General features: G+C 33.8%; 1 protein-coding gene across 1 annotated transcript in view; it reads right to left on the bottom strand.

Moving 5' to 3' along the window:
• The window catches only part of ISOC1 (isochorismatase domain containing 1), a 37,821-nt gene that overhangs the window by 4,071 nt on the left and 15,182 nt on the right, over positions 1–18,568 (bottom strand). The window contains exons 2-4 of the mRNA XM_074205671.1: positions 17,372–17,491; positions 17,053–17,256; positions 16,762–16,878 (exon numbers count right to left, since the gene is read on the bottom strand). Of these exons, the coding sequence (XP_074061772.1) occupies positions 16,762–16,878; positions 17,053–17,256; positions 17,372–17,491 (441 nt within the window). The remainder of the gene's footprint in view (positions 1–16,761; positions 16,879–17,052; positions 17,257–17,371; positions 17,492–18,568) is intronic.

The following is an 18,568-nucleotide window of genomic DNA, read 5'->3' as shown; positions in this document are numbered from 1 at the left end:
AACTTTTTTACAACTTCTTTTTAAATTTGGTGCATGACTTTTAAAAAATGTGCTTCTTTTGGAAATTGAGTGAATGTCCATTAATTGGGAAATGGCTGAACAAATTGTAATATATGCATGTTATGGAATACTATTGTTCTATTAGAAACCAGGAGGGATGGGAATTCAGAGAAGCCTGGAAGGATTTGCATAAACTGATGCTGAGCAACATGAGCAGAACCAGAAGACTACTGTACACCATAGCAGTAACATGTGGCTGATGATCAGTCTTAATGGACTTGGTCATTTCATCAGTGCAACAATCAAGGACAATTTTAGGGTATCTGTGATGGAAAATACCATCTGTATCCAAAGAAAGAATTGTGGAGTTTAAACAAAGATCAAAGATAATATTACCTTTCATTTTTTTTAAAAAGTTATCTTATATGTAATTTTGCTATCTCTCATATTTTATTTTTTCCTTAAGGATATGATTTCTCTCTCAACACATTCAATTTTGGTCAATCAGACTGCCAGTTCTGTGGGGGGGTGGGGGAGGGAAGTGAGATTGGGGGAAAATAGCAAAATTAAAAAAACAATTAAAAAAGAGATACTAGCTTCCTAGTATCTCTAGGATAAAGTAAAAAAAATGTGCTTCTTTGTAAACAATAGATTAAGGGGTTTTGTTAATTAGATTTATATTTTTCTCAAGTTCTTATATTAAGTTCTTAAATTAAGATTTTATTCCTCTGAAAACATATTATATCTCTTCAATTATTTTAGTTAGGTGGCACAGTGGATAAAGCACTGGGTTAAAGTCAGGAAGATCTAAGAACAAGTTCCTGGGCAAGTCATTTAACATCTCTCAGTTTTCTCAGTGGGAAAATGGAGGTACAACACTGACTTCTTAGGAATGTTGAATATCAAATGACATAATGTGAGTAAAACAAGTAGGTACTTAACAAATGCTTTTCTTCTTTATCTATTTTGAGGCAACTCTTTTCTGACCTGTTTATGCTCCCTTTACCCAGAAGTCTATCCCACTAATGGCTTAGTTTTTAAATTTTTTCTTATTTAGTTCCTTTTTGTTTATATAAAATCTTTTCTCTATTCCTCAGTTAAATAGTCAAGTAAAATTCCCTTACTCTCATCTTCACATTATGTTATCTGTTAAAATTTTTAAATTTCACTTTCTAAATTTTTTGTCTGAAAAAAGAATTCTTTCATTGATTCTATATATTATTTAATTCTGGATTTTTATTCTTTTGATTCTCTAGTACTACTTTTGGATTCCTTCTAAATAGCATTTATCTTGATTGCTTTTTGGTCTCTCTTTTTCTGTTGTGGCTCATTGCTAGAATATTTAATTCTTGCAGCAGCTAGGTGGCGCAGTGGATAGAGCACTGGCCCCTGGAGTCAAGAGTACCTGAGTTCAAATCTGACCTCAGACACTTCATAATTACCTAGCTGTGTGGCCTTGGGCAAGCCACATAACCCCGTTGCCTTGTAAAAAGCTAAAAAAAAATATTTAATTCTTGCAGGGGCTAGAAAAGATACTGATGCATGGTAGGAAGCTGTCTATGTCCTGGACTGAAGTTCATTTTTTACCTTTTTCTTCTCCATTAATCACAAAATAAGAAGGAAGAGGTGAACAGAATTTTTGAAAATCAGTTATATCAATAAAAAAGACAGAGTAGATAAATAAATTAGGCATGCAATTACAAAAAAACTAATAAAACAGATAAAGCATTGGTTAATTTGATTTAGGAAAAAGAAAGAAGAGGACCAAATTACCAGCATAAAAAATGAAAAAAGGTAAATGAAAAACAAATTAAAGCAATTATCAGGGGCTATTTTACCCAATTATATACCAATAAATTTAACAACCTTAGTGAAATCGATGAGCATTTACAAAAATACAAATTACCCAAATTAACCAAAGAAGAAAATATAATATTTAAATAACTCTATCTTAGGGAAAGAAATTGAAGGAATTAGAATAGGAATAAGGAAATAAAACTATCAGTCTTTGTAGATAACAGGATGGTATACTTTTGAGAATCAACTAAAAAATTGGTTGAAATAATTGAACAACTTTAGCAAAGTTGCAGGATATAAAATAAACCAACAAAAAACATCAGCATTTCTCCATATTACCAAGAAAGTCCTGCAACAAAAAGACAAAAAGAGAAATTCCACTTAAAATAAGTGCAGATAGGGGCGGCTAGGTGGCGTAGTGGATAAAGCACTGGCCCTGGAGTCAGGAGTACCTGGGTTCAAATCCGGTCTCAGACACTTAATAATTACCTAGCTGTGTGGCCTTGGGCAAGCCACTTAACCCCATTTGCCTTGCAAAAACTAAAAAAAATAAAAAAATAAAATAAAATAAGTGCAGATAATATAAAACACTTGAAATTCTACCTGCCAAGAGAACACAAATACAAAACACTTTTCACACAAATAAAAGCAGATCTAAACAATTGGAACAATATTAATTGCTCGTGGAGAGGTTAAGCCAATATAATGCTACCAAAATTAACATACTTAATTCAATGTCATACCAAACCAACAAAACATTATTTAGTAGAATTAGAAGAAATAATAACAAAATTCACCTAGAACAAAGGTCAAGAATATTTTTAAAATGTGAAGGAAGGTGACCTAGTCATACCAAATCTCAAACTATTTCAAAGCAGTAATCATCAAAACAATCCGGTACTAAGAAATCAAGTGGAGGATCAGTGTAATCAATTAGGTGCACAATCAAGTTTGATAAACTCAAAGATCCAGGCTACCGGAAAAAATGGAAATCAAATAGGCAGAAACTTGGTTTATACCTACATCTCACACCTAAACCAAGCCAAGATCAAAATAGGTTTATGATTTAAACTATTATAAAGGGTGATATCATGAGCAAATTAGCAGAGCAAGGAAAATTTTACCTATCAAAAATAAAAATAAGGAATTTGTGAGCAAATACAAGAGCAGGAACTATTGGATATAAAATGGATAATTTTTATTAAACTAAAAAAAATAGACAAACAAAACCAATGTGGACAAGATTAGAAGGAAAGCAGGAAATGGGGGGGGAAGGGAGGATTTTACAGCAAATTTCTCTGATAAAGGCCTCACTTCTCAAATATATAGAGAACTCAAATTTATAAGAATACAAGTCATTCTCCAATTGATAAATGTTTGAAGGCTATGAATGGGCAGTTTTCAGATGAATTACAGAAATACAAGTTAAAACAACTCTGAGGTACTTCCTCATACCTATCAGATTGGCTAATATGACAGAAAAGGGAAATATTGGAGAGGATATGGGAAAATTGGGACATTAATGCCTTGTTGATGGAGTTGTGACCTGATCCAACCATTCTAAAGAATAATTTCAAAGTATGCTTAATGGACTATCTAACTGTGCACATCCCTTGAATTTGCAACATCACTACGAGGTTTGTAACAAAGAATATTTATGGCAGCTCTTTTTGTAGTGGCAAAGAACTGGAAATTGAGGGGATGCCCATCAATTGAAGAATGGCTGAACTTAGGAACATCTCCATAGAGGTCGATGACAGAGAGCAAAGGAAAGCAAAGTCTAAATTATGTTATATAAATGTAATGGAATATTATTCCCCAATAAGAAATGATGAGGAGGCAGATTTCAGAAAATCCTGGAAAGATTTACAGGAACAAAGTGAAATATAAATATTAAGAATTAAAATTTTTGTTTGTTTTTTTAGGTTTCTGCAAGGCAAACGGGGTTAAGTGGGGCTTTGAACCCAGGTACTCCTGACTCCAGAGCTGGTGCTCTATCCACTACACCACCTAGCCGCCCCTAAATTATTTTCTGATGAGTATTTCTTTACCAAGGCCTGATCACCCTGGAGTGTTAGCATCATCTCGGGAGACATCTACTGATTAAACTGAGAATAACAGTACTCAGGTAATTGGTCTGTCAGTAGCTTTTAGGTATCAAATCTCCTTAATTGGTTTAGGCAGAAGCCTCACATTAGAATCAATAAGGAAACACTAGCTGCTCCCTCAGTGGTATGTTTATTTTGCAATGCTCCTGTTTGTGTGTTTTTCTATGTCTGTTTGTTTTGTCTGACTATGCCAAGTTAGTGGGTAGGCAAAAGGAGTTTAAGACATCAAAAACTAATTAGACATTTAGTCTGTGACTGAACTATAAGTTCTCTACTATAAATCTCCATTTTGTGGTTTAAATATGTTTTATAAATGCTGACATACTCAAATGAGTTTGGGGTTAATGTTCTTTAGGGTTTGCTTTAAGGAAACTACGTAATTCTAAGAGTTACATGGAAAATAATATTTAAGTCTCTTAATACTCTTTTACCGCCTAAGGACAGATTTATTGTTTTAGAGCTAAGAGAAGAAAAGTTATTTAGGAAATTAGAAACAAGTTAGGGGCGGCTAGGTGGTGCAGTGGATAGAGCACCAGCCCTGGAGTCAGGAGGACCTGAGTTCAAATGTGACCTCAGACACTTAATAACTGCCTAGCTATGTGACCTTGGGCAAGTCACTTAACCCCATTGCCTTAAATTTAAAAAAAATTAAAAAAAAGAAAAAAGTCATTTTGTAAGTAGCAATCAATGAAATTTCAAAGTGAAAAAAAAAAGCTTACATTTTAAATAGATCTAGCTAGCCCTTTTAAAGGAAGTTTATGTAAATTGGGATAACATCAAAAAGTAAGTAAGTTTGATTTAGGCCTTCTAATTAGACACTTGGGAGTTTAACAAATTAAAGTACTAATCAATTTAGAAAGAAATTCTGAAATGTGGAACTAAAATATTACAAAAAATCAATGTTGAAAACTCTATATGTAATTAGAAAAAAATTAAAATTAAAAAATAAATTTTATTGATTTGGGTTTTTTTTTAAATTTTCAATGAGGTTAAGCAGATCTTACATATGCTTTAATAACTTCTAAAATTGAATTTTTTAATATAAAATTATGTTTTTCACCCTTTGCTTAAGTCAGATACTTGGTGGTTTCTTTTAACACTTAAGTTAAAAGGCTTTAAACTGTTTGTTTTTGATGACTCAGATGTTATTCAAATTTCCTAAATAAATCAATATCACAATTTGTCAACTTAGATCAAAAGTAGATAAATCATAATACCTTCCATGTCAATTTTGGTAAATATTAAATATTAAACCAGAAAGACTCATTTTACAAGTCAGATTCTCATCATTTTATTTGTTTGTAAAGATTCTTCTTTCAGTCTGTTGTAAGCAGTTTCTATATCAAATAAAGTGTCTAGCTATAGATAAAAAAACAGGATATGCACAATTAAATTTTCTTAAATTTTAAGTGAATTATGGATTCCTAATTCCTAATTTGATTTTATCATTATAGTTTTACTGTTAATAAGAGCATATCATAAGGTTTGAACTGGTTTTCATCCCATGAACTAATTGTTGGAGAAGTAAAACTTAAGGAGTTGCAATAAATTGAATTAAGATCTTTTAGTTTAGTTTAGTTTTGTTTTTTTTTGCTTGCAAGGCAATGGGGTTAAGTGACTTACCCAAGTCCACACAGCTAGGTAATTATTAAGTGTCTGAGGCCAGATTTCAAAAGTACTCCTGACTCCAGGGCCAGTGCTCTATCCATTGCGCCACCCAGCTGCTCCTGAACTAAGATCTTGCAAAAGATTTTACTAAGAACAACTAAAAGACTCTGCAAGCAAATTTACTGAAGTGGAATACCTTCAGAGTCACTCTGACAGTAAGAACTATTCCAGAATGTCCTAGAGAAGATGTTTCCAGAAACCAGACAATTTCAAGGACCATCTGAGATCCAAGATAAAATGTGCTGATAAAACGGTCATTGGGAGTGAGTTCCTGGGATACTAAGAGACTTGATATTAGGGTTGATGATCATTAGCATATTATTCTGGCTTAGTGTTTCACAGTATCTAAGTTTTATGGGTTTCCTTGTGTATCTTGATAATATGTGAATCTCTCCTCTTTGCTATAGTTTATGTGATAATTAATCAATCTTTTACCTACCCTTGTTGAATTGATCCTCTGTTCAATTCTTTTTAGATTTTATATTAGATATTATGCTAAAGTTTTATTCTGATCTTATTCTGGAAAAATTTATGTTAATGTGCTCCACTAGTAATGACTATGCTATATATCTTATAGAATTAGCTTGAGAATCTTTGAGAGGTGTATATGTCTCTCATTGATCAAAGGGGGAAATTGAAAAGATTAAATTGATTCTAATGTATATTTACAATTAATTGATTTTGCCCTATTACTACCTAAGTCATGGATCTTTGTTCCTGAACTTAGTTCAGAAACTCAGAGGCCAATTATGAGGTAAGTTTAAAAGTATCTAACTTTCCTGACAATCAGTGTTTTATTCTCACCTCAAGGAAAATGTTAACTTTGAAGAATGCATATGGACACCAGTCTGTTTTGGTATCTATGCACCACCAAACTATTCTTCAAGGATGTCTGGTTCACTGTTATTGACCTTGCAGGTGGCTTCAAACAATGAATATTTCTTAGTCCCAGTAAGGAAGGAGAGGGTGCACAACTTCCAATCAATCATACTGTCTCCCAAGTCTCAGCTTTCTAACAAATCATGTTGTCTTCAACCCCTGATGTTACCTATTCTGTTCTGTTCTAACCTTATAAAAATTAGTTAAGTCTTCATGTTGGGATCTTTGGCATGAATTGAGGCAAACTATTGACCCCTTTATTATAAATTTTTTGAGTTAAATAACCTTTTGAATTTTTCAAGGTCGCATAAGTAGATAGTAGAACACCCGAGTGTAGACATGCTATTTTTTCCAAATGTATGCAAAGATAATTTTCAAGACATCTTTTTGTAAACTTTTGAGCTCCATATTTGTCTATCTTTCTTCCCTCCACCCTCCCCACAACAGCAAGTATTATACAAATACAATCATGTTTTACATATTTTCATATTAGTCAAGTTATGACAGAATAATCAGAATTAGAGGGAAAGAAAAACATAAAATAAGTTTTAAAAAGTTAAAATAATATGCTTTGGTTAACATTCAGACTCCATAGTTCTTCCTCTGGATGTTGACTCCTTTATTATAGATTTGTGCAGCATTAATAAACTATTATCTTGCTTGGGAAAAATGTGCTTCAGCCTACCTTTGTTAAATTTCACTCACAACACTCAGTGTCTTCCATCTACTCTGTATATCTGCTACCTAAAAATTCTGGTACAATTTTAAGTAATCTACGCTTAAGTTTTAGAGTATGACTGAAGTAGATGATAGCAGAAAAGCAGAAAAGAAAAATTAGCTTAATGGACCAAAAAAATGTCTGCTAAAGATTTAATAGTCTAACACTATATAAAACTTTTGGGTTACTCTGTAATATACTATTATTTATTTAAATGTTGCATTCCTCCATTAGAATGTAAGTCCCTTAAAAACAAAAAAAGGACTGTACTTTTGTTTTCTTTCTATCCCCAGCACTTAGTATGTAATGATGATTTTACTTGCCTTAGATTTTATATTTTTATCTATCACAGAGGAAGCAAGCCCCAAAGAAATGAAAGATTTTTTAAGAATGGAATTCAGAAGATACAAAGCATAACAATTTCAATGAAGAAAAATATGGGATTGTTTGAAGAGACTAATGTGGATATACCTCATCAACCAACATAGATTTTAAAAGGAAATACATAAAGGGCAGCTAGGTGGCACAGTGGATAGAGCACCAGCCCTGGAGTCAGGAGTACCTGAGTTCAAATCCAACCTCAGACACTTAATAATTACTTAGCTGTGTGGCCTTGGGCAAGTCACTTAACCCTGTTTGCCTTGCAAAAACCTAAAAAAAAATTTAAAAAAAGGAAATACATAGAAGATGGAAGCAAGGAGACATAACATGGGATAAATGTGAGAGGGTGGCACAGAACTATAAAAGAAAAGCCAAATTTTGGATTAAGCTGATGCTGGTACTAAAAGCTAAGGACAATAACAAGGGTGATGGGAGAGAGAATGTGAGTGTGTGTGTGTGTGTGTGTGTGTGTGTGTGTGTGTGTGTGTGTTAGGATCTATGCTTGAACTAAGAGGGACTATGACAATTGATGGCAGAGGGCAAGTAGAAATATTGAATTATTTTGCTCTATTTACCTCCTCTTCCCAAGGGAAATGATCTTTATGTTATATGATTATTGACAAGTTAGCCAACAGTATCTTGATACCAAGATAAACAAGAAGAGAGTAGACCATCAGTCTGCCTTAAATGAATTCAAGTTCTCCTGACCTAGAATAAATGGCATCCCTAAATACTGAAAGAACTTGTAGAGTGATTGCTGAGCCTCAGTGAACTAGACAATTCCTGGGAAAGTTCTAGAAGAGATACAAACTCCTAGGAAGGGAAACAGTCATTTTTAAAAGACACAAGAAAATTTCATCAAGAAAAGGTCATGCAGCAAAGAAATGTTTATGGACTGTGGAGAAACTATAAATAATACTAATTATGCTAATCTAGAATTATATTCCAAAAGTCATGGAACAGTATATATACTTAAGTACTACAAGGTATATCTATACCCAAAGAGATCAAAGAGAAAATGAAAGGGCCTACATATACAAAAATGTTTAAGACAATACTTTTGTTGTTGGAAAGTGTCATAAAGTAACTATGTTCCAATAGGGGACTGAATAAACATATTACAGGATACAAAAAAAATAAAATTTTATTGTGAGTAGGAGCTGAACAACTCATTTATAAGAAGAGGCCCCAGTGATACTACTACTAGATCTATACCAAAAAAAGGATCAAAAAGAAAACAAGAAGATTCATATGTACAAAAATATTTGTAGTAGCTCTGTGATACCAAAGAACTGAAATCACAGGAATGGCTAAGCAAAATATGGTATATAAATGTAATGGGCTAACATTATGCTGTAAAAAATGACAAAGGTGGGGCGGCTAGGTGGCACAGTGGATAGAGCACCAGCCCTGGAGTCAGGAGTACCTGAGTTCAAATCCGGCCTCAGACATTTAATAATTACCTAGCTGTGTGGCCTTGAGCAAGCCACTTTGCAAGCCATTTGCCTTGCAACCCCCCCCCAAAAATGATAAAGGGTCCTTAAATGAATTTTAAAAAGACTTGTTTGAATAATGAAGTGCACAAAACCATAAAAACACTTTCTAATAAAACAAAAATGTTTTAAAATGAACAATTATAAAAATTTTAGAATTCTGAACAATACAATTATCAAGGATTATTCTAGAGGATCACTGATGAAGTATGTTATTTGGCACCTGAGTAGATTCAATATGCAAAATGAAACATAACAGAGACAAGAGCAGACAGATTATATTTTGCAAGATTATCCATATTTTTTAGATGTCTTGATCCTCTTTTTTTTCTTTTTTCTTTCTTTCTTTTTTTTTAGGTTTTTGCAAGGGAAATGGGGTTAATTGGCTTGCCCAAGGCCACACAGTTAGGTAAATTATCAAGTGTATGAGACTGGATTTGAACCCAGGTACTCCTGACTCCAGGGCCGGTGCTCTATCCACTATGCCACCTAGCTGCCCCACTCAGGTACTCTTGACTCCAGGGCCAGTGCTCTATCCACTGTGCCACCTAGCCGCCCCTATTTTCTTTTCTTATCAGGCAGGTGGAAGGAGAGAAAATAATTGCTTATTAACCTAAAAATAAAATTGAATTAAAATTGAATATTAATGCTAATAAATTTTAAGAGGGAAACATTCAGAGAGACTGTGGAAGATTTCTGTGAACTAATACAGTATCAAAAGAGCAGAGCTAGAAAAACTAGTATGAAATATATAATGTTTTATATATATATATATATATATATATATATATATATATATATATATAACAATATAAAGGAAAACAATATTGAAAGGATAAAAAATTCATAAAGAACACAATGCCAAAATAGGATTCAAAAAGACTATTATATTTTCCTACCACTTGGTGGAGAGGTCATGGTCTGCAAGTGTATGTTTTCAGTCATAACCAATTAAATACAAACTTGGTTTGTTTGAGTATTCCTATTTGTTATCAAGAATTGTTTTTTTCTTTTATTCTTTTTTTTTTTTGCAAGGCAATGGGGTTAAGTGGCTTGCCCAAGGCCACACAGCTAGGTAATTATTAAGTGTCTGAGGCTGGATTTGAACTCAGGGACTCCTGACTCCAGGGCTGGTGCTCTATCCACTGTGCCACCTAGCTGTCCCCTATTTTTTCTTTTCTTATTGGGTTTGAGGGAGATATATTTGGGAAGAGTAAAGGACTAATGATAATGATGCAAATTAAAAAATAGAAAGAAAATAGCTATATGATTCACAGGTTCATATACAATTTTATTTTTTCTGGTCTCTAACAAATGTGTTTTTAACACACCTCCAACCCTAGTATTTTTTTTTTTTTTGGTCATGTCAGAATAACTTTAGTTCCATTTTTGGAAAGCATTTTTAAAGTAGTAAATATTGGAAATGTTGTGGATAATGTTTACAGAGATTTTAGTGAAGCTTTTCATAAATGATCTCATACTTTTGTATAAGATGAAGAGATATGGTTTAGATGACAATAAAATCAGATGAAATCAAAACTAACTAGGTAAGCTAAACTCAAAAAGTAGTTATTAATGGTTCAATAACACATATTGTTCACCCTAGGCATTTCACATCCATTTATCTTTCAATAATCAATTAGATTTAAGGTCCACTCCAACTTATTAAATATGAAATAACTCAAAGAAACCTCTTATCATAATCTTTTGCTCATCTCTCTATCAATCATCTCATCTAATAAACTTACATATAACTATTACTGTTAAAGTAAAATTTCTTAAATGGATAAGAAATTTCATTCTGAAAAAAATTTCAACTTTTCACTGAGCTGTGAAATAAGAATGATGAGCATGATGTGGCAAGCAAAAAAATCTAATGGGCTTGGACCACATTGAGAAGTTTAGCTTCCATGAATAGTGAGGTGATAGTAATCCATCCTCATCAGAACTCATCTAGAGAACTGTATTCAGTTTGGGGGCCACAGTTGAAGAAGAATATTCATTGTCAATGTGGACAGTGTCCTCCGGAGAGCAACAGAGGATGACAAAGAAGTGTAAGATAGTATCATATGAGACTGACTGAAGGAACTAGACAAGTTTGACCTGGAAAAGAGAAGAGTCGGGGGGGGGGGGGGGCAGGGAATAAAGAAGGTGTCTTCAAATATTTTAAGAGTTGACATGAAAAAGAGGAAACAGATTTGTTTTGTTTGGTCCCAGAGATCAAAACAAGGAGCAATGGGTTAAAGTTGCAAAGAGTCAAAAGTAGACTAGATGTTAGGAAAAACTATTTAACAATTACAGATTTCCAAAAGTGGAATCCACAGCCACTCCGTAGAGGTCTTCAAGTGGAAACTAGATAAAATCTTGTCAAATTATATTATAGTGAGGATTCCTTTTCTATATGGGTTGGATAGATAGGTTGTAAGATCCCTTCTAGCTCTCACATTCTGTGATTCTGCAATTGTAATTCCTGATTCTAAGGCAATCAAGGGGCACATGTGGATAATCCTACCTATTTAATTAAATTGTACAACTCTTTCAATAATCAATTAGATCTAAGGTGCACCCCAATTTATTAAATATGAAATAAACTAGAGAACCCTCTTCTATCATAACCTTTTGCTCATCTCTCTATCAATCCTCTCATCTAATAAACACATATGACTATTACTATTACAATAACATTTCTTAAATGGATATGTAATTTATTCCAAAGATTTAGATTGAAACTCATTCCTGTGTAATAGATCAGAGCATTCATAATCCATCTAATAATTAACAGAAGGATGTATGGGGATCTGGGGTTGGTTCTGTTCTGTGCAGATGAGCACTGGTCTTGGGAGTCTGGAGGACAGGAGCTGAATTTGACCTCAGACACTTGGCTCTGACTAGCTGTGTGATCTTAGCAAATCACTTATCCTTGACTGCCTCACATTCAAGACCATCTCCAATCATATGGACTAGATAGTTCTGAGGAGAAAGTGAAGCTGGTGACAGCACAACCCCCTCTCATTCAAATCCAATTCATGTGCTTGTCATGGCATCACCTCCCTGATATCATGGTCTTCTTCAAAAATGAAGGACAAATACTACACTTATCAATGACCTGGCTACTTATCCATAATAAGGAACAGAATATTAAGATACAGGGAAAAGAAATTTACTCAAGGATACATTGATTCAAATAAGCACAGCTTCTGCCCCTAAGTTGCCCACTGTGAAATACTGGAAAAACCTCTGGGACAGGTTGAAGTTCAATATATCTTTTTGTATCCAATTGACCTGGAAGATAAATTAAGTCTCCAGGAGAGGTTTTTGTTTTTGTTTTGTTTTTAAGAAAAGAAGTGATAGGCCTTATATCTTTTAATGATAGGGCCATTTTGTGAGAAGTTTGGCATAGGTCATTCAAATCTCTATACTCAGACTTGAGTAAATTTGGGATGAGTTTTCCTAAGCCAACATCAAGATTCCCCTATAGGATCATCCTAGAAGTAGTACTTCAGAAGGACTGCAGGCCATAAACCATATTGAGGTGACCTCGAAGGGAGGTGAAGGGAAAGATACAAAGAGAGTTAGGGTTATTGGATATTAGTGGCCAGATTGCTATTATTTGAAGGAATATTAATGGATAAATCAAGATCCATAGAAAATTTCAGGGGACAAGCTATAAAGCATTCTTGTTCAGAAACAAGTCTTTGGAAGATCCCTTGTGGGGATCACAGTTGTGGCAGCTATTAAGAGGAAGTTACACATATGTCCACCCTTGGGGTGATAAAAATCAAATGACTATTTTATTTCTAGAATCAAAAGCTTCCTAAATCTGCCATTTATTATACCACCCTAAAAAAGTGCAGTTATTTCAGTAATGTCCATCTCTTTGTGTCCTCATTTGGGGTTTTCTTGGAAAAGATAATGGAATGATTTTTCTTCTCCAGTTCATTTTACAGATGAAGAAACTGAGGCAAACAGGGTTAGGTGAATTGCCCAAAGTCATATAGCAAGTAAGAATCCAAGCCCAGGTCTTCCTAACTCCAGGCCTAGCACTATTCACTGTCACCCTAGCTTCCCAAGAAACAGTTACTCTCCCACTATTAGACCCTAGTTGTTAAGAAGCAAATGATGCTTAATCACCATTACCCAGAATTATCTATTGTGGGTTTGGTGATAAAAGATGAGGCCTCTTTTGGAGGTAGATAGAGCATAAAAAGCCTACTTTGTTATATAAAAATGGAAACATTACATTCAAGATTGAGCCTGATCTTTCTTCTAATTTTATTTATGACAAGACTGTTAAGATTGATATGATTCAACTCTTCTAGTACCATGTCAACTTATTGGTCTTTGGATAAAGATCTCACACTTAGAGGGTGAATCATCAAATTAAAGATTTTTTTTAGCACCCTCTGTCAGTTTTCCCACTATTCTGTCACTGTCATGGGAGAAGCTAAAAGGGGCTACACAGGTATGAAGATCACTTAAAATGTTTTCCTTGTTTTACTGGTTGCCATAGTGAAAAAAAAATTAACTACCCTTACTTGTAATATACTTCTATGATTAGTTAAGTTAGTCATTAGAAAACAAAGCTGTTTTGTTTCTGGGGTCAAACATTAAGTGTTTCAAGCATGGTAGAAGCTGCCAGAGCTTATGCTTCACTGTCATAACCTTAAAAAATCCAGACTTACTCCTCACATGACAGTGAATGCTGTATCTCTTAAAGATAAGAATAAGAAAAAATAATAGTCCCTGTGAAAGGAGCTACCAAAACTGGTTTTCTGTTAGTAACAAAGAGTTTGGTGTTTCAGTTGGCAAATAAGTTTTATCCTACTTTAATAACTTAGAAATTATAGTTATTATGTTAGGCAAAGACTAAAACTGCCTGAGCTCCTCTAGCAGCCTTTCAATCAGACTGACAGGGAAATAAAGTGAGGTATTAAAATAAGTAGATAACATAAAGGAACATTCAGTTCCTTCATGTAGAGAGGGAGAGGAAGAATGTGAACAATGGCTCAGGAGATATGGCTCAGTTTATAGTCAGATCCATTGTTCTGGTTTAAGAATCATTGCTTTATTAACACTGATAAGACCCTTCTTGCAGTTCCTAATGTTCCTTTCTGGTATCTGACCTGCTTGTATTAGTTGGTATTCTCTTCACTTAAATCTTCTTGATTCCAAGGGTCAAAGGGGTACTTAGGAATCAAGATGATCTTCTCTTATAATCCATAGGGGGCTTGGATTAAAATCATGGGAGTACCAAGAGAATGAGAACCACAATGTGTTAGCAAAAAAGAAATTTTATTGAATGAGGAGTAACTTACATTTCCAGAAGCATGGACATAGTATAGACCCTACAAGCAGTATAGATAACTCAGGGAAAACTCTTTTATAGATATCAGCAACCTGAAAAGTCACATCATTTCCTAACATTTTTTTTAAATCAAAGAGTAGGAAACGGCAGACATAATTTCAGTGACAAAACTAACTCCCCCTAACCTCCTTTTCCTAACTTCCCTATCTCTATTGATGAGACCACTGTCTCAGATTCAACTATGGAACACTGAGAGGAATTAGAAACAAACAAGAATTACATAAAATAATGTAGAGAGTGAAGGAACATTAAACTTCATTAAAGAAGAGAATGCTCACAAATCTTTTAAATTGTCAATGAAAATTGTGTTCTTTTTAAGCTAATTTTCATTTAAAATTTTAAAATTTAAAACAATTTGCTTGTAGACTTACATGAAGTGATGCAAAGAGAAGCAAGCAGAACCAGGAGAACATTGTACACAGTTAACAGCATTACTGTATGATAATTAATGACAACTATTCTCAGCAATACAAAGATCTGACACAATTCTGAAGGATTTATGATGAAAAATACCATATACCTCCAGAGAAAGAACTGCTGGAATCTGAAAGCAGATCAAAACACACTAATTTTTACTTTTTTTTTTTCATAGGTTTTTTTGGGGGAGGGATTTGCTGTGTTTTCTTTCACAACATGACTAATATGGAAATATGTTTTGTATGACTGTACATGTGTAACCTATATCAAATTGTTTACCTTCTTAATGAGGGGGAAGGGAGGGACAGGGAGACTCTTGAGCCCAAAAGCTTTTTAAAATATATATTAAAAATTGTTTCCAGGGGCAGCTAGGTGGCATAATGGATAAAGCACCAGCCTTGGAGTCAGGTCTCAGACACTTAATAATTACCTAGCTGTGTGGCCTTAGGCAAGCCACTTAACCCCATTTGCCTTGCAAAAACCTGAAAAAAATTGTTTCCACTTGTAGTTAGAAAAAAGTAAAATATTAAAAAAATTTGCTTAAGTATCTCGGCTACTCAATCTCAATTGAATTGAAATAATTTCCCCTAAATATAAAGGAATGTTCACTCTAATGGGTCACTACATTACTAGCTAATGGTTTATTAGAACTTTAAACAAGAATGGAATAAAAACTTTATTCAATAAATAGGCATGTTTCATATGCTTCTTTATACTTTCCTTATTCTCTTTCTCTTCCTAGTGAAGGGGTCAATAGTCTATAGTACAACGTAGGAATAGTATAGTGCAGCTCTTTACCCTGAAGTTTTCCACCACTGACCTATAAAACTCTACATTCCTTCTTAGACTCTTTGCCTCTAGCCATCAGATGCAAACTACAGTGAAAAGAACCATCTTTTCCAAAAGTTGTATATTTCCTCCTTGGTCTATTGATTATCCCCTCTTTATAGCAACATAACTTATATCTCAAAATGAGGTCTAAAATTCTTGGAATTCCACTCCTTTCCACCCTTCTCAGTGGAAGGGTGTAGTATTTCTTCTTCTGTCTTATCATGGCTTAATAAAATACTGAATGAATAATTTTACTTTCTCTTTTTTTTAAACTTACTTTATAATTTCTCAAAGACCAACACATTGTATCTATACCAGTGAAAAAAAATTCAAATTTCATGTGTTTATATTTGTCATGTACAGCACTATTTTTGTCATACTTCAGCACTTCACCATTACTGAAATTATTATCTTTCTTTGGAGACTTCAATTCCAGCATATCATATAAAAATATAATAATAAAAATATAATATTCATATGTATACAACATGTATACTATATATGCCTTGGAGAACTACAAATAGTGAAGTTCTTTTCCCTGAAGTTTTCCACCACTGATCTAGCCTCTAGCCTTCCTCACATCAAGATGTACAATGGAAAGAACCATCTTTTCCAAAGTTGTTTTTATCATAACTCTCTGCTTTATTCATTTCTTTTTAATTTTATGGTCACATTTAGCCTGACCAAAGATTGAATAATTACATTTAATTCCCAGATATCAAAAGAATACAGTGAGGTAGAATGAGAGAATTCAACTGAAAAGAGCACACAGGCACATTGCACTCCTAATGCACTCCATTAAGAGTACATACTTGGATGAAACTATACCAGCTTTTGGTTTCAACAAACTCGAAGAGTATGGCATATGATAAGGATACCAAAAATGCATCTATTTATACCATTATATTGTGTTTAATGGTGAAACCAAAAATAAATTCACATAATATTTTTACCTTCTCCACAATTCTGAGCTTAAATATAAACATAGAGAGCTGTTATTAGGTTGTAAACATTGTTTCAAAAGCAGGTTTACTTGGAAAATTTAATAGGATCTACAACAATAGTTGTATCAATTAAATTCAAATATTAAAGATGTCATGTTACCTCAAGAGCAAACATCCTGTCCATCATGCTTCTTGATGAAGTGGCATCAGCTACAATGTGAACTTCAACACCTCGGCCAACCAATTCCAGAGCTGTTTGCTGAATGCACACATGTGTCTAATAGAAAAGTGTCAAGATCATAACAGAACAATAAAAGACAGCATTAAATTCAGGCTTAAAAACAAACTAGCACTTCTATTGGTCAAGATCCCACTTTATGAGACATATATGTATATATATATATACACACACACACAAAACAATACAGTAACCAAAATGAAAAATACCTACTTCTACTCCAAACAAGACAACACTACGGACTCCAGGAATTTCTGCTAAAGCTGCCTCTACTTCTGGTATTACCATTGAAAATTTAGTCTTCGGAAGTACAAGTTTAACACCTGTTAAATCAATTTCTTGTACAGTACTGCCAAGGCCTTTGGGGTACTGTTCTGTTACAATAACTGGAATTCCTAAAATCCGTGCCCCTTGCAACTGCAAAAAAATAAAAATAAAAAAGAACAATTTTTTTTCCCAAAAAAGATATACAGTACCACAACTGAACATAACAAGAATTTAATGCATCACATAAGCTAATTTTTTTACTTACCAATCTTTGTCCTACACTAATGATATCACCAAAATACTTGATGGCTGGTCTGAATCTTTCTTGCATATCACAGCAAAAAAATACAGTGCTTGAAGGTGTAAGGTTTCCCAATGTGGTGAGCTGGAAAAAGAGAAGAGGGGGGGAAAAATTAACAATTAATTTTAGAGTTTTAATTCTGGAATATATTCATTAAAAATTTTTTTAAGGATCACACAAAGTAGAATGATAAAAACTAAAAACTTTTTAATATTGAAATCTGTGCCCCCCATTGTTTTCAGTCAGCTTTATCTTCTAGTGAGTACCTGGTATTAATCAGTCTGTTTGGAGAGGCCTCAGTTGATCTGCAGCCATGAACTTTGATCCCATTCTCTCCTAGAGAATGAGCACATAGCAATGTGGGCTTTCATCCTATTCTTAACATCTAGCCTATTTTCCTACTGTGGTAATGTGGGAGGAGCTGAGGCCCAATGCCTATCACCTTTTAGAAATATGAATCTTCCTAGATAGTAAACTTGTCTCTTCTTTTTAAAAACCTGGACCCATCAGAATCTGTCTTGCCAAAATGAGAAAAGCTGTTTTTAAAAAAGCAGCTGACAAGTTTAGAGCCCTCACGGCTATCCCACCAAGGTGTTTTATTTAGCCTTGGTGTTTTTAAATTAACTACTTTTAATATTCTCCACATGAGTTTTGTTTCTTTAATAAGGGCAAAGAAAGCTTTTCTTTTAACATTAAAAAATGCAACTTTCAGGGGTGGCTAGGTGGCACAGTGGATAGAGCACCAGCCCTGGAGTCAGGAGTACCTGAGTCCAAATCTGACCTCAGACACTTAATAACTACCTAGCTGTGTGGTCTTGGGCAAGCCACTTAACCCCCATTTGCCTTGCAAAAAAAACCCTACAAAAAATGCAACTTTCAGGAATACAACAAAATGGAAGAAATAAAGGTTTTTAATCAATGCTTCTTCGCTTTTGAAAGAAACATCTAACCACTGCTAAATAATATGCAACACAACATGAGAACAAAATTCTATTCTTAAATATATAGGACAATATGGAAATTCAATGAATTTAGATTTAAAAAAAAAATGCTGCCTTATTTGGTATTGCCATATCTAACAACAAATTCCACTGAAGGAATCTCCAAGAATTCATATCATTTGAGTCTTTAAGAAGGGTATGTTCTTGTTCAGTCTCCTAG

This window comes from Macrotis lagotis, chromosome X (assembly GCF_037893015.1).
Source record: "Macrotis lagotis isolate mMagLag1 chromosome X, bilby.v1.9.chrom.fasta, whole genome shotgun sequence".
Lineage (NCBI taxonomy): Eukaryota > Metazoa > Chordata > Mammalia > Peramelemorphia > Peramelidae > Macrotis > Macrotis lagotis.
The sequence above is the reverse complement of the archived record's forward strand: the minus strand, read 5'-3'. Positions and strand labels throughout refer to the sequence as shown.